Here is a 13,743-nt window from a genome sequence, read left to right as displayed (position 1 = left end):
CATTTTATTCTAAATAATCCCGTGGAAGTAGTGCAGTAAGACTGATGTTCTTATCCACTTTTACTAATAAAAAATTTGAGGCCCAGTGAGATTATGTGCTTTTGCCTCTCTATATAGGAGGTAAGGGGTACCTGACCTGGGAAGGGATAAACAGTTTGTTAGTAAAATATTTACAGGATCAAAAGGCCCAAGGCCCTCCTGGACCTCACACTCAAGGAAAGTATTTTACTTACCTTTCTTCGAGGTGAAAAATGGATACTTGAACTTTCTAAAGCCATGGAGACTGTGTTCTCTTGATAGGTCTGAGTGAACAATCCAGAGAACAGTGTGGTAACCAATAGGAGAATTGCATTAACATCCACCTGGAATGGAATGGAATGTGATGTGCCGGCATTAAGGATTGGCTAAACCCCATCTGTATTAGATAATGCCTAATTTAAATATATTCTAGTAGTCACTTGTGTTTACAGCTAAGAATGTCAGCATGTACCAGAATCCTTATAGCTTAAGTCTTCTGAAGCTTTTGACTCTATTCACCCCTTCCTCCTTCTTGAAACTGTATGTCCTTACAGGGCACCATAGAGGTGTCTTTTTACCTCCATGATTTTTCTCCATCACATTTCTTGTCCCTCTTTGTATATCTTTCCTATAGGAGGAAACGTAAGTATTGGTTTTCTTCAGTATTTCCATTCCTAGCCCTCTTCTCATCTTATTCTTCACCTGTGTTTCCCTGGGGCACTTATTTAAAAATATAAACTTGCGGGCTTCCCTGGTGGCGCAGTGGTTGAGAGTCCGCCTGCCGATGCAGGGGTCACGGGTTCGTGCCCCGGTCCGGGAAGATCCCGCGTGCCGCGGAGCGGCTGGGCCCGTGAGCCATGGCCGCTGAGCCTGCGCGTCCGGAGCCTGTGCTCCTCAACGGGAGAGGCCACAACAGTGAGAGGCCCGCGTACCAAAAAAAAAAAAAATATATATATATATATATATAGAGAGAGAGAGAGAGAGAGAGAGAGAGAGAGAGAGAGTTGCTTAAAAACCCCTTAATAGGCTGTATGTCATGACAGCTCTCTCTTCTGAGCTCCAGGTCCCTATCACTGTATACAACCTCAGTTAGATGTTAAATGTCATAGTGGGTCCCAAACTCAAGTCTGAAACAAAACGTTGTTCAAGACTATTCTTGTTAAATTCCTGTTCATTTTATATATCAATTATTGAAAGAGGGTCACTAAAATTTCCAACGGTAATTGTGATTTTATCAGTTTCTCCTTACAGTTCTATCAGTTTTTGCTTTGTGTATTTTGAAGCTCTGTTTTTAGGATCATAAATGTTTAGAATCATTATTGATCCCTTTATAGTTATGAAATGATATTTTTTAGATCCCCAGTAATATTCTTCACTCTGACATCTACTGTGTCCAAAACAGCATGCCTGCTTTCTTGACTGGTTCTTGGCATGATACATCTTTTGCAACCCTTTATCCTGTTTGTGTCTTTATGTTTAAAGTGTTCCTTGTAGACAGCACATAATTACATCTTGCTTTAATTGGAGTGTTTATACCATTTACATTTAATGTGATTATTGATATGGTTAAGTTTATTTCTTTAATCTGGAGATTCTCAAGGCAGTAAGCTGAGGCAATTGAAGGGCTCATCTTTTTTGCTTCCTGTCTCTCAGGGATCTGACCTTTGTTGCTTGATATCCAGTATCTTGCAACCATTGTTGCATATATTTTGTCCGAGTTTTCTGTTATTGTTGTTTCCAGGAGGGTGCATCCAGTTCGTTACTCCATTCTGGCAGAAGTGGAAGTGTTTTAATGATTAGTTGAGGCATCTTAAACCTGTAAGGTCTTCCTTCTGTTACCTGTCCTATAATATTTTTTTTGTCCTATAATATTTTTATATGATTATTAAGGTTAAGGGTGAAGATTGCCCTGAATTCAGAACAACTTAGGCAACATAGAATAGTGATGCTGATTCTTATAAATGTAATTGTGTGGTTTCTGGGACCAATACATTTTAAAAGAAACAGTTCAGAAAATCCACAGAGAAAATTTACGTGACTTTTCAGATTTGATGAGTATCATATCATAAAATATTTATTTCAGGTATAATCCATGGTCATCTTATTTCATCTTTCAAATGTTTAATATTTTTTTCAAATGTTTAATATTTTAAATCTGCCATTAACAAAAAAATTAACTTTTAAACTTACGAAGAATATTAGATGTCAACTTAAAATGTGGAAGGAAGTACATAGTTTTTCAAAATCATTTTAGGATGGTATGTGGGTTAGAAAAAAAAAAAAACTTAAAGACAACTGTTCTAAAGTTGATCATACATACTTTGCCCAGAATCTTCTTAATGGGTCCCCATTGCTCTCAGGATAAACTCCAAAACTTCTAACATTGCTTACTTGGTACTTGGAAATTTGACTTTACCTTGTAGCCTGCTATTACCACTGCCCTCCTCACTCTACTCTCTAGCCATATTAAACTTCTTTCATTCCTTAAATATGACATGATCTCTCTTGACTTGGGCCTTTTGCACAGAAATGTCTTTTATCTAGAATATTTCTGTTCCCCTTCCCACAACCCCGAAGTCTTGGGTTAGATGTCTCTTCCTCTTTTGTGCCCCCATAATCCTTTCCCCTTCATCATTACTCACCACCCTCTACAGTGTTACCTGTTCACTTGTCTCTGTCCACAGAAAAGCCCTGGAAACAGTAACATCCAGTAGCAACAAGCAAACCTAGCACCCAGATACTGTTTTCTAAATACCGGTCTCCAGCAAGAAGAACCAGGACTTCTTGGAGAAATGGCTGATCTCAGGACTGAGGCAGGGACAAGGTGACCAGGAACATCTTTTTGTGCCAGGAAGTTAGGAAGTGCTCAGAGAATGATGGGCACATTTCAGAGGGACACAGAGTCACTTTGAAAAGATTTTACTGGCCAAATCTGGAACAATATATCAAAATAGCGATGGTAAACAGATTGTACTCTCTGATTAAATTAGGAATCCATCAGTCTCTGATGATATAAATAAATGATTAAATGAAGAGAAAACCGTTCCGTATAATAGTCAACTAATAAAGTTCAAAGGAATAATTGAGTTAGAAAATCATCATTTGTACACACTATGTAAGATAGATAATCAACAAGGACCTACTGTAGCACAGGTAACTCTACTCAATGTTCTGTAATAACCTATATGGGAAAAGAATCTGAGAAAGAATGGATATATGTATATGTACAACTGAATCACTTTGCTGTACACCTGAAACTAACACAACATTGTAAATCAACTATACCCCAATATAAAATAAAAATTAATTTTAAAAAAAGGAAAGTCATCATTTGGCAACCATCACACAAATAATTCAGACAAGAAACTGATCAATGGATGGTAAAATTCGTGGATGAAAGTAGGATCAAGAACAGGTTTTATTTACATTGTCTCAAAGTATCTCCCTACAAAATAATAATTAGACAAGGAAAATAGTAACTTTACAGTGGAAAAACTTGAGGATACCTCGTTACTCAAGTGGTCGAAGTTAGGAAAAAATCATCAACATGTGTCACCTGATGAATGCAATGAGGCAACCATAGTATTACTTCAGTACTGCTTGCCTAAAATGTATAACCTAAGGTTGAGTAAACATCAAGCTAACCCAAATGGAGGCACGTTTAAAAAAATAACAGGTCTGTAATTTTTCCAGTTATCTCTTGCTTTGCAACAAACACCCCTGAATCTAGTGGTTTAAAACAGCATTATTCATTTTACTACAATTTGGACAGGTTCAGCAGGAGCAGCTGTTCTTTGCCCTAATGTGTCAGCTAATACAGTGCAGAGCACAGCTCCACTAGACCTCAGCTAGAGTGGCTAGGAGCTAGAATCATGTGAAGGCTTTCCCACTCACATCTCTTAACACCTGAACAGGGAGACTCAACAACTGAGAGCTGGAACAGCTGCAGCCCATCTGGTATCTCTGTCTCTATGTGGTCTCTCCATTACCACAGCTTCACAGTAACTGGATTTCCTATGGGTCAGCTCAGGACTTCCAGGGAGTGTGAGTGTGTGAGAGAGACACACACACAAGAGCAAGACAGAGAAAGAACTAGTGAGAACCAGGTAGAAGCTGTGCAGCCTTTTCTGTCTAGCCTTGAAGTCACCGTTTACTTCTCTGCATTCTATTCATGGAATAAGTCACAAGGCCTGTCCAGATTCAAGGAGAGGGTTCTGGAAGAGCATGTGGAACTGCAAATGTGGTGCAATGCTTGGAAAATACAATCAGCTACAGTAATCTTAAAAAAATGAAGGTCAGTATATGGAACTGTTCTAGATTGAAGCTGAGAGAAATACATGCACCTAGATTGAAACTTTTGCTATAAAGGGTACTATTGGGTCAGTTGGCAAACCTTGAATGCTCTAAGAGAAGGGTTTATGGGAGCTCTTTATTGCAACTTTGTTATAAGTTTGAAATAATAAATAAAAATAAGACACACCATAAAAGCTAATTGTTTAAAAATCATATGATTAATCCTTTCATAAAGCAACAGATGATTGTGTAATGAAATAACCACCCATATATGATACAATCATATTTTTGAATGTCACATTTTATTAAAGCAGATCATTGAATGTTATTATCATAATTATATTTTTATTGATTATCTCTGCTATGCCCTCTGTCTCAACTGTTCTTTCAAATTTTGGTCACCTTCTCTTAGAGCCAAACTGACATCCTCCTGGTGAGAACTGAGTCAGCCAAATCCTGTCCCTTCATCATCTCTAGGAAAGGGAGGAATGCAATTTTTGGTGTCTTGCCTTTGACAAATTTCTAAAACTGGTGATGAAGAAAACGCTTAACAGTAGTAGTAGTAGTAAATCTTACATAGCACTTTATATGCCAAGGCCCTATTCTAAATTCCTTACATATGTCAACTCATTTAATCCTCATAACAGTCCTATGAGATGGGTACATTATCTTCTCATTGCCCTTTTATGATTGAGAAGACAGAGAGAGAGACTAACTTAAGGTTATATAGACAGTAAACCACAGAACTGAGATTCAAACCAGGCCGACTGGCTCTAGCCTTTTATTGTTTATTAAATATTCAAAATATACATTGCCAAACAATCTTTAAAGCCACATGAATTACTGGGCACATTTTAAAGCAGAGTAATGGCCCTGTTAACCACTGTTTCTTTCATCTGTTTGCAGTGCCATGATTTTGATGAATTTTTTTGAATTGGTTATCCTTAACAAAATTCATGGCACAAATTCACTGGGTGTTTATATATTTAATTGTGGTAAAAAAAATACACAACATAAAATTTACCATCTTAACCATTCGTAAGTGTACAGTTCAATAGTGCTACGTATATTAACATTGTTGTGCAACAAACCTCCATAACTTTTTCATTCTGCAAAAAACACATCCCATTTCCTCCTCCACTCAGCCTCTGATAACCACCATTCCATTTTCTGTTTCTATGAATGTGACTACTTTAAATACCTCAAATCATACAGTATTTGTCTTTTTGTGACTGGTTTATTTCACTTAGCATAATGTCCTCAAGTTTCAACCAGGTTGTAACATGTGAAAGGATTGCCTTCCTTTTTAATACTGAATAAAATTCTATTTTATATGAAATATATATACATACGTTTATCCATTTTAACTGTCTATGGGCATTTGGGTTGCTTCCACATCTTGGCTATTGTGAATAATGCTGCTATTGGCATGTTCATATATTAAAAACTGAAAATATAAGCATGAAACATGGTAACTCATAAAATAGCTCACAGTGAGGGTGAAGAAAATGAAGCTCTTCAGGTTTTGAAATGTAGTATGTTTTCTGTTCTTGTATAAGTAATGATAACACTTTACATGGAATTTTAAAATATTTATTTATTTATTTTGGCTGCGCTGGGTCTTAGTTGCAGCACGTGGGATCTTTGTTGCAGCATGCAGACTTCTTAGTTGTGGCATGCAGACTCCTTGGTTGTGGAATGAGGACTTTTAGTTGTGGCATGCATGCGGGATCTAGTTCCCTGACCAGGGATTGAATCTGGACCCCCTGCATTGGGAGCACAGAGTCCTACCCACTGGACAACCAGGGAAGTCCCTACATGGAATTTTTAAATTTAGGACTTTAAGCTGTTTTCATATGTCAAAATCACTTTTTACATAATGTCCATGAATTTAGTATTCTGGCAATAGGAATCATAATACTTATACAAGTGCATATGTTACTGAACTGAACTTGGGTCCACTCACCTGCCGCACAGTAAGGGCAATTTACTGACACCAGGTTGTAGTGAAGGAAAGTACAGTGTTTATTGTAGGTGCCATGTGAGGAAAACGGGCAGCTCATGCTCAAAAACCCTGAACTTCCCTATGGCTTTCAGGATAGGGTTATTTTTTTTTTTTAATTTTTATTTATTTATTTATTTTTGGGTGTGTTGGGTCTTCATTTCTGTATGTAGGCTTTCTCTAGTTGCGGCGAGCAGGGGCCACCCTTCATCGCGGTGCGCGGGCCTCTCACTGTCGCAGCCTCCCCTGTTGCGGAGCCCAAGCTCCAGACGCGCAGGCTCAGTAGTTGTGGCTCACGGGCCCAGTTGCTCCGCAGCACATGGGATCTTCCCAGACCAGGGCTCGAACCCGTGTCCCCTGCATTGGCAGGCAGACTCTCAACCACTGTGCTACCAGAGAAGCCCCAGGATAGGGTTATTAAAGGCAACATTTGGGATGAGGACTGCAGGGTACCTGCCTTTCCTCTGATTGGTTGGTGGTGAAGTAACAGGGTGGTGTTTCAGGAATCTCAGTCACCAACCTTCTGGTTCCAACCAGTCTGGGGCCTAGTGCTTGTGCTCAGAAGGTAACCACCATCCTTTGCCTGGGTGGTGGTCTTAGTTCCTGAAAAACAACTCAAAATATGTGTCAGGGCTTCCCTGGTGGCGCAGTGGTTGAGAGTCCGCCTGCAGATGCAGGGGACACGGATTCGTACCCCGGTCCGGGAGGATCCCACTTGCCGCGGAGCGGCTGGGCCCATGAGCCATGGCCGCTGAGCCTGTGCGTCCGGAGCCTGTGCTCCGCACCGGAAGAGGCCACAGCAGTGAGAGGCCCGCAATGTGTCAGATTGTTATGTATAGCCCTTGAGAAGGAACTGGGACTCTGTTTTATCACTAAACTATTGTTTCTTAACTGCTTTTCCTTTGTTTCCTTCACTTCCTTTTAATTGCTTGAGTCTGCTCTTTGGAACTCAGGGAAGGCCTAGGAGGCCAAAGCCTTTTCTTTTTTTCAAAAAAGAACTGGGGACAGGAGGGGCCTTCGTGCGAGGGCCCTGCATGGTCCTGCTCAGTTTCAATCCCCCCTTTTCTTTGATACTTCTCAATCCTGAGAGGGACAGGAGTGGGACAAGAAAGGGAATCAAGTTTTGGGTAGAGAGGTTAATCATAAATTTGGCAGGGGAGCTCAGTTTTAAGGGGACTCAGTTTCGCATATATTTTGGGCTCAATTTGTAACCAATAGCTTGATGTGTTTAAACTTCTGCATCTTCCTGGTAATAAGCTCTACATTCAGAGCCTCAATTCAACCAAGACACCACAAATCTGAGGCTTAAAAAAAAGCGGCGTGGCCCAAATTTACTTAGGGACTGTTACAAGAGTAGATGCTTTTCCTGAAAGGGGAAACTTCACAAAGTCTGCCTTTTCAAACCTACCCCCATTTTACCTAAGATTTCTTTCCCTAGTGGCAGTGTTAGTTGCCCAAAGTAAAATTCCTTCTCTGGGAAAAACTTGTTGGAAAAGATAGGTAAGCAGCATTTCAAAAGACTATTTAAAAATGTGAAAGTATATTGTAAAGATACCCAAGGGAATGTTTACCCAAAACTCTTTGAATGGCCTTCCTTTCTTGCCAGCCTCCCACTTGCCAGCCTCCCACTGCCAGCCTCCCACTTGCCAGCCTCCCACTCACACATTTGTTACCTCATTCTCCAACTTTCTTCATTCCTTAGCCAATTCAACACATCTTTTGACTGTCCTTCTATGGTTCATTTTGACATTTCTCTGTACCCTTTAATTGTCCACAATATATACATGAAAAGAATGTTTGGTTGTGGGTGATTGTGAAATCGTACAACTCAAACGGGACTCGAACCCAGCCAAAACCCAGATTGGGACTTGAACCCACTGTCTTTTAATTGAGATCGCACACCTGGTCTCTCAGGACTTCATAAAGCTCAGGTTCTTTATGTCTCAGCACAGAAGGAATTCGGCGAGAGACAAAGTAATGAGTAAGAAGGGATTTATTTAGAGAGATACACATTCCATAGACAGAATGCTCTCATCTCAAAAAGCAACAGCGGCCCTGGAAGTAAAACACTCCAGAGACAGAATGTGGGCCATCTCAGAAGGCGAGAGGCCCCGAAATATGGGGTGGTTAGTTTTTACCCGAAATATGGGGTGGTTAGTTTTTATGGGCTGGGTAATTTCATAGGCTAATGAGTGGCCGGATTATTACAACTATTTTGGAGTAGGGGCAGGGGTTTCCTGGATTTGGGCCACCGCCTGCCTTTTAGCCTTTTATGGTCAGCCTCAGAACTGTCATGGCGCTGGTGGGTGTGTCATTTAGCATGTGCTAATGCATTACAATGAGCATATAATGAGGCTCAAGGTCCACTGGAAGGCGAATCTTCTGCCATCTTGGACCTAGTTGGTTCTAATCAATTTATATTGTATCCTCAATGGCTATGTCATTCTTTTAAATGTTGTACCCTGCCCCCTTCCCTCCTGTTTCAATTGTGTTTCTTCTCTTTTAATTTCCTTATATAGCATTAAATAATATATATGAAAGCACTCTGTAAATGATAAAACACTGTACAAAATGTTAGTTATTTTCAGACTATATTCCACTGCCTAGCACATTGTGGGTACCCAATGATTTAGTAAAGCATTATATACTCTGTCCTAATTTTTAAAACCATGTACATTGGAACATGACAAGAGATAGGGAAACTTTAACAGCAGAAGAACAGGTATGTTAATCTCTAAAGTATATGTAGCACATTATAATAAATAAAAACAAAAATTACCAAGACCCCAATTGAGAAAGGTAGAGACAAAATTCACAAATTAGGCAGTACAAATAGTTACTAAACATGATATGCTATTTTAAATATTTTGGTATCATTTTCCCAGCCGTCTGAAATCCCATAAAATGAGAGAAGAAAAAAATTTTAAGTAAAATGTGGCAATATTGGAAAAACAGGTAGAAGGTCATAAGCAGAGAAAAATGTTTCTGGCAGGAGTGCAAAATGGCACAACTACTTTAGAAAATACTTTGGCAGTTTCTTATAAAGTTAAATATACATATACCATACAACTCAGCAATCCTATCCTAGGTAAGCGCCCAAGAGAAATGAAACTTTTATTTACACAAAAACCTATATGCAAGTGTTTATAGTGACTTTATTCATAATCTCCAAAAACTGAAAATAGTCCAAATGTTCTTGAACTGGTGAATGGATAAACACACGTTGGTACATCCATACAATGAAAGGCTACTCAGCCAAAAACAATGGGGGGTGGGGGGTACTCAGGGAGGAACTATCAATACAGGCGGCAACATGGATGAATCCCAATGCATTATGTGGACTGAAGGAGGCCAGACTCAAAGGCTACATATTGTACGATTCCATTTATTTGACATTTTGGAAAAGATAAAACTATAGGGAGAAAAAAACATATCAGGGGTTTCCAGGGACTGTGGGCTGGATGGAGAGGCTGGCTTCAAATGAGCACAGAAGAATTTTTTGCAGTGATGAAACTATTCCATATCTTGATTGTGGTGGTGGTTACACAACTATTTGTGAAAATGGTTTATATTTATCCAAACTCATAGAACTGTACACTAAAGTTTTACTGTACATAAATTATACCTCAGTAAACCTGATCCCCCTTACCCCCCCAAGAAAAAAGCAATTAAAAAATTCTGAGGAATATATAGAAGATTCCAGTCCACTAGCATATGAATGATAGTGAACTGGAAAAGCAGTCAAGAAATCTGCAACTACACACAGGTTTAGGAAGAGGCCACTAGATGGTGGTATTAATTTTTGTAATAGAGCCCAGGAAACGCTGGAAGCTCAGAGATCACAGGCCTGGAGCAGTTTTTTTTCAAAATTTTCCTATAAATCCATAGCTATAACTCCTGCTGTCAAGCCTTAAGCTGCATTGGTTTCTGTGTTTTTGCTAAGCTAGGTCTCCCAGGCTTCCACTGATTCTGGGAAGCCATCAATATCCTTCCAGTTAAATTCTCTCTCTCTCTCTGCTTTTGTTTTTGTTTTCTGAAACAGACCAAATAGCAGAACTACTAAGGCTGTTAACCAACTTTTGTTTTGTTTTGTTTTTCTTCTTACTTTTCATTACATAGAATTTTGAACATGTATGAAATAAACAGAATGGTATAATGAACTCCAATATCACCAAACGTCAATAGTTGTTGATAATCTGCCATTCTTAATTCATCAAACCTTCATCACTTCCAACCCTCATGCAAATAGTTTTTTACAGTCATTTTTCTCATGAGATAAATTTACATTATTTTGAAATGCACAGGTTTTTAAAAAAATAGGCTTATTTTATCTCAGCAAAATTGAGCAGAACGTACAGAGATTTCCCATATGCCCCTTGTTCCCACACATGCACAGCCTCCCCCATCATCAACATCACAGAGTGGTACATTTGTGATAGCTGATGAACTTACACTGACATATCATTATCACCCAAAGTTCATAGTTTACATTGATGTCATACATTCTGTGGGTTTGGACAAATACATAATGACATATAACTATCACTATGGTGTCATACAGAGTATTTTCACTTCGCTAAACATTATCTGTGCTCCCCTTTCTCATTCCTCCCTCTCCCTAACCCCTGGCAAAATGCACAAATTTTAACTATACAATTCCAATTTGTTTTGGACAGACCTAGTTTGGAAGTTTATAATAACATAAAGCAAAACAGAAAAGGGAAAGTTGTAAGAGAAGACTAAAGAGATAAGTCCAGTAAACAAACTAAAAGTTTACTAGGATTTCCAGGAGGAGTTAATGAAGAGGAAAGAAAAAAAGGAAAAATCAAATATATTATAAAAGAAAATTTCCCTTAATTCATGAAAGATTTGGAACTTTCTTCAAAAAGGCCTAATAAATGTTGAATAAGATTAACAGAAAAACATACATGCACATAACTTCACACATTCTGGTGAAAATTCTGAACTCTGAAAAAAAAAAGAAAACTCCACAAGCTTCCAAATGGAAAAACAGGATACCAGCAAAGGAACAAAAATGGATTGATGGTGTCAACTGAAAGGAAAAACAAAGCACAATGTGAGAGCTCTGAGTTCAGTTATATTTGGGGAGTTACTGAAGACTATAGACTATAGCCCGGGAGACAGCCCTTCAGAGAGTTCTGAGGAAGCACTCAGAAGAGGTAAGGTGGGGAGGTCAGTACATGTGTGATTTTGGCAAAGAGGTATATGCAATCAAGCACACATCTCAGTAGAAGATTGCTGCTAGTCACAAGGAGCAGATGTCTCCGTTAATGATTTTAGTGCTTTTCTAGGTAAGTGAAGGTGCAAGAAATTTGGTTCATAAAATTTTCTCCTGAAAATATTTCACTATGAGAAGGCCTGTTCTGCCAGTTTTCCCAGAGCATAGAGTGCCTCATTTCTGATCTCCACCCTGAATTCCTTTCAGGGTGTGTTAAAGGTTAGTGACTACAGTGGCTAGTGAACTTCATTCTTGTAGAACCAGATGGTGAGTGACATTTTTTTTTGTTGGCAATAGTGAACAACAATCATATAATAATATGTTATAAGTAACTTTTTTTTGTTTTTGAGAGCTTCAGCCTCAAGTCAGAGGAAGGAAGAACTAAAATTTTTAAAAATTGATATCATAAACATGCACATATGCTTTTATCATTAATAGATTACAATTAAAATAACATCACATATTTGTGCTTTCATACTGGTGTAGACTGACAAGTTTGAAATACGAAGGGTAGATGAGGGCAAGCAAATCCAATTAATCACAGCTAAACAGTATACATTAGTACAAAACTTTTTGGAGGACTATTTGGTAATATATTACATTTTAAATATATATTTCGACCCAGAAATTTCACTTCTAAAATATATATGTGTTTTATTTTTATACACATTTATAATATTGATATAAATTTTACATTTTATGTATGTATTTGGGAGAGTGTTGGGAAAACAAACCATCAAACCAGAAAGAACCTAAATGGTCATCAGTATCATAAGTATGGGCATGGAACTCAGTTCTAAGAGTGATTATCTCAAGAGACAGGAAGTGAAAACTACCAGTTTCTTAAGACTTGAGCCTGGAAATTATTCCAGCATCACCCAAGCTGTATTCTATTGGCCACAGAGCCTAGATTCAAGGAAAGGGACATAGACTCTACCTCTCAAAGGGAGAAGTGGCAAAGAATTTGGAAGCTATGTTTTTAAAACTGCCGTATCAAGTTCAGGGAAGATAATATGTTTTTAGGGTTAGGGTTGGATCCTCTAAGAAACGTCAAGAGTTTAGATACTCAATGTGAAGTATACATTATGTATGACCAGCTGGCTTACTATGTGTAGTATCTGGCATTGTATTACATTGCTACCTACACCTTAATTACACCAAGATTGCACCATATCCTACATCAGAATTTCTTGACTATCCTCACCCTCAAAGTGCTTTTGGTCAAAATTCTGCTCTTAAATGAGAGGAATTGACCAAGAGGGATTTGGCTCTTTTTGATGCAGCATTATTAGTTGAATGTCAGCTCTGGATAGCCATGTAGTAACATTTAAACCTCTGGCAGATTGTGGAGAATGGCATAATGAGGACAATTTTATATCATGAGACATTTGGAAACTATTTTGTATTTAATTTTTTAGGTAGCCTGTACCTAATCAGGAGACTAAATATCAAGGATCAGTTTGATCAACCTTAGTTAACCAAACAGCCTTTTAAAAAAATGACTAATCATTTCATCTTTTTTTTTTTTGATGGGTACAAGATATATTAGCTATTGTATGGCTCTCTTGGCTAGCCTGAAAATAGTCAAGGGCAATTGTATTATTCTGGATGATTTTAGACATCAGATTTATATTAGTTGTTGAATTTCTTGTTTTGGGGGGGTTTTTTGGTATCATGGTCAGTATGGTCACTTGTTTTAGATTAGAAACTTGTAGTCAGTGTAGACACCTATGTCCTGAACTCCTCCTGATAAGTTAACTGGGCTTTAAAAAACAATGTTACTAAGAGGTTTGTTTTGAATACTTGGAAATGCAGGATTACCTGTCCAAACTACAGGTCACAGTTGATAGAGTAAGTACATGAAGACCATCTGAATACACAAGAATAGTCCTGAGGGTTTACACTAAGGAGATACAATTTTTTTATTTATAGTAATCCACAAGTACCAATTACTATATAAATTTACTTGGTCTGATGGACTTCAATATATTTTGTTGTAGCATCTGAATATCTAAGAAAATAATTGGACTATAGCATATTTCAGTAGTCTATGTTTTTTTTTTTATCCTTGACATCCCTGGAGTTTCTTTGAGGCTCTAGGAAACATCAGTAACAGTAGTAATATCAGTATCAGAGATACAGAGTAGGTGTGTTGGGGTTAGTAATATTAACAATAATAATATAACTATAG

At 38.2% G+C, this 13,743-nt stretch overlaps 1 protein-coding gene across 1 annotated transcript in view; it reads right to left on the bottom strand.

Moving 5' to 3' along the window:
• GMPS (guanine monophosphate synthase) overlaps positions 1-293 on the bottom strand; it is a 99,103-nt gene extending 98,810 nt beyond the window's left edge. Inside the window, exon 1 of the mRNA XM_082654779.1 lies at positions 234-293. Within this exon, the coding sequence (XP_082510905.1) occupies positions 234-278 (45 nt within the window). The 5' untranslated portion in view covers positions 279-293. The remainder of the gene's footprint in view (positions 1-233) is intronic.
• Between the last annotated feature and the right edge of the window lie 13,450 nt (positions 294-13,743).

Source organism: Grampus griseus (assembly GCF_964374135.1).
Source record: "Grampus griseus genome assembly, chromosome: 5".
NCBI classification, from domain to species: Eukaryota; Metazoa; Chordata; class Mammalia; order Artiodactyla; family Delphinidae; genus Grampus; species Grampus griseus.
Note: the sequence above shows the minus strand (reverse complement) of the source record. Positions and strands in the feature narration are given on the sequence as shown.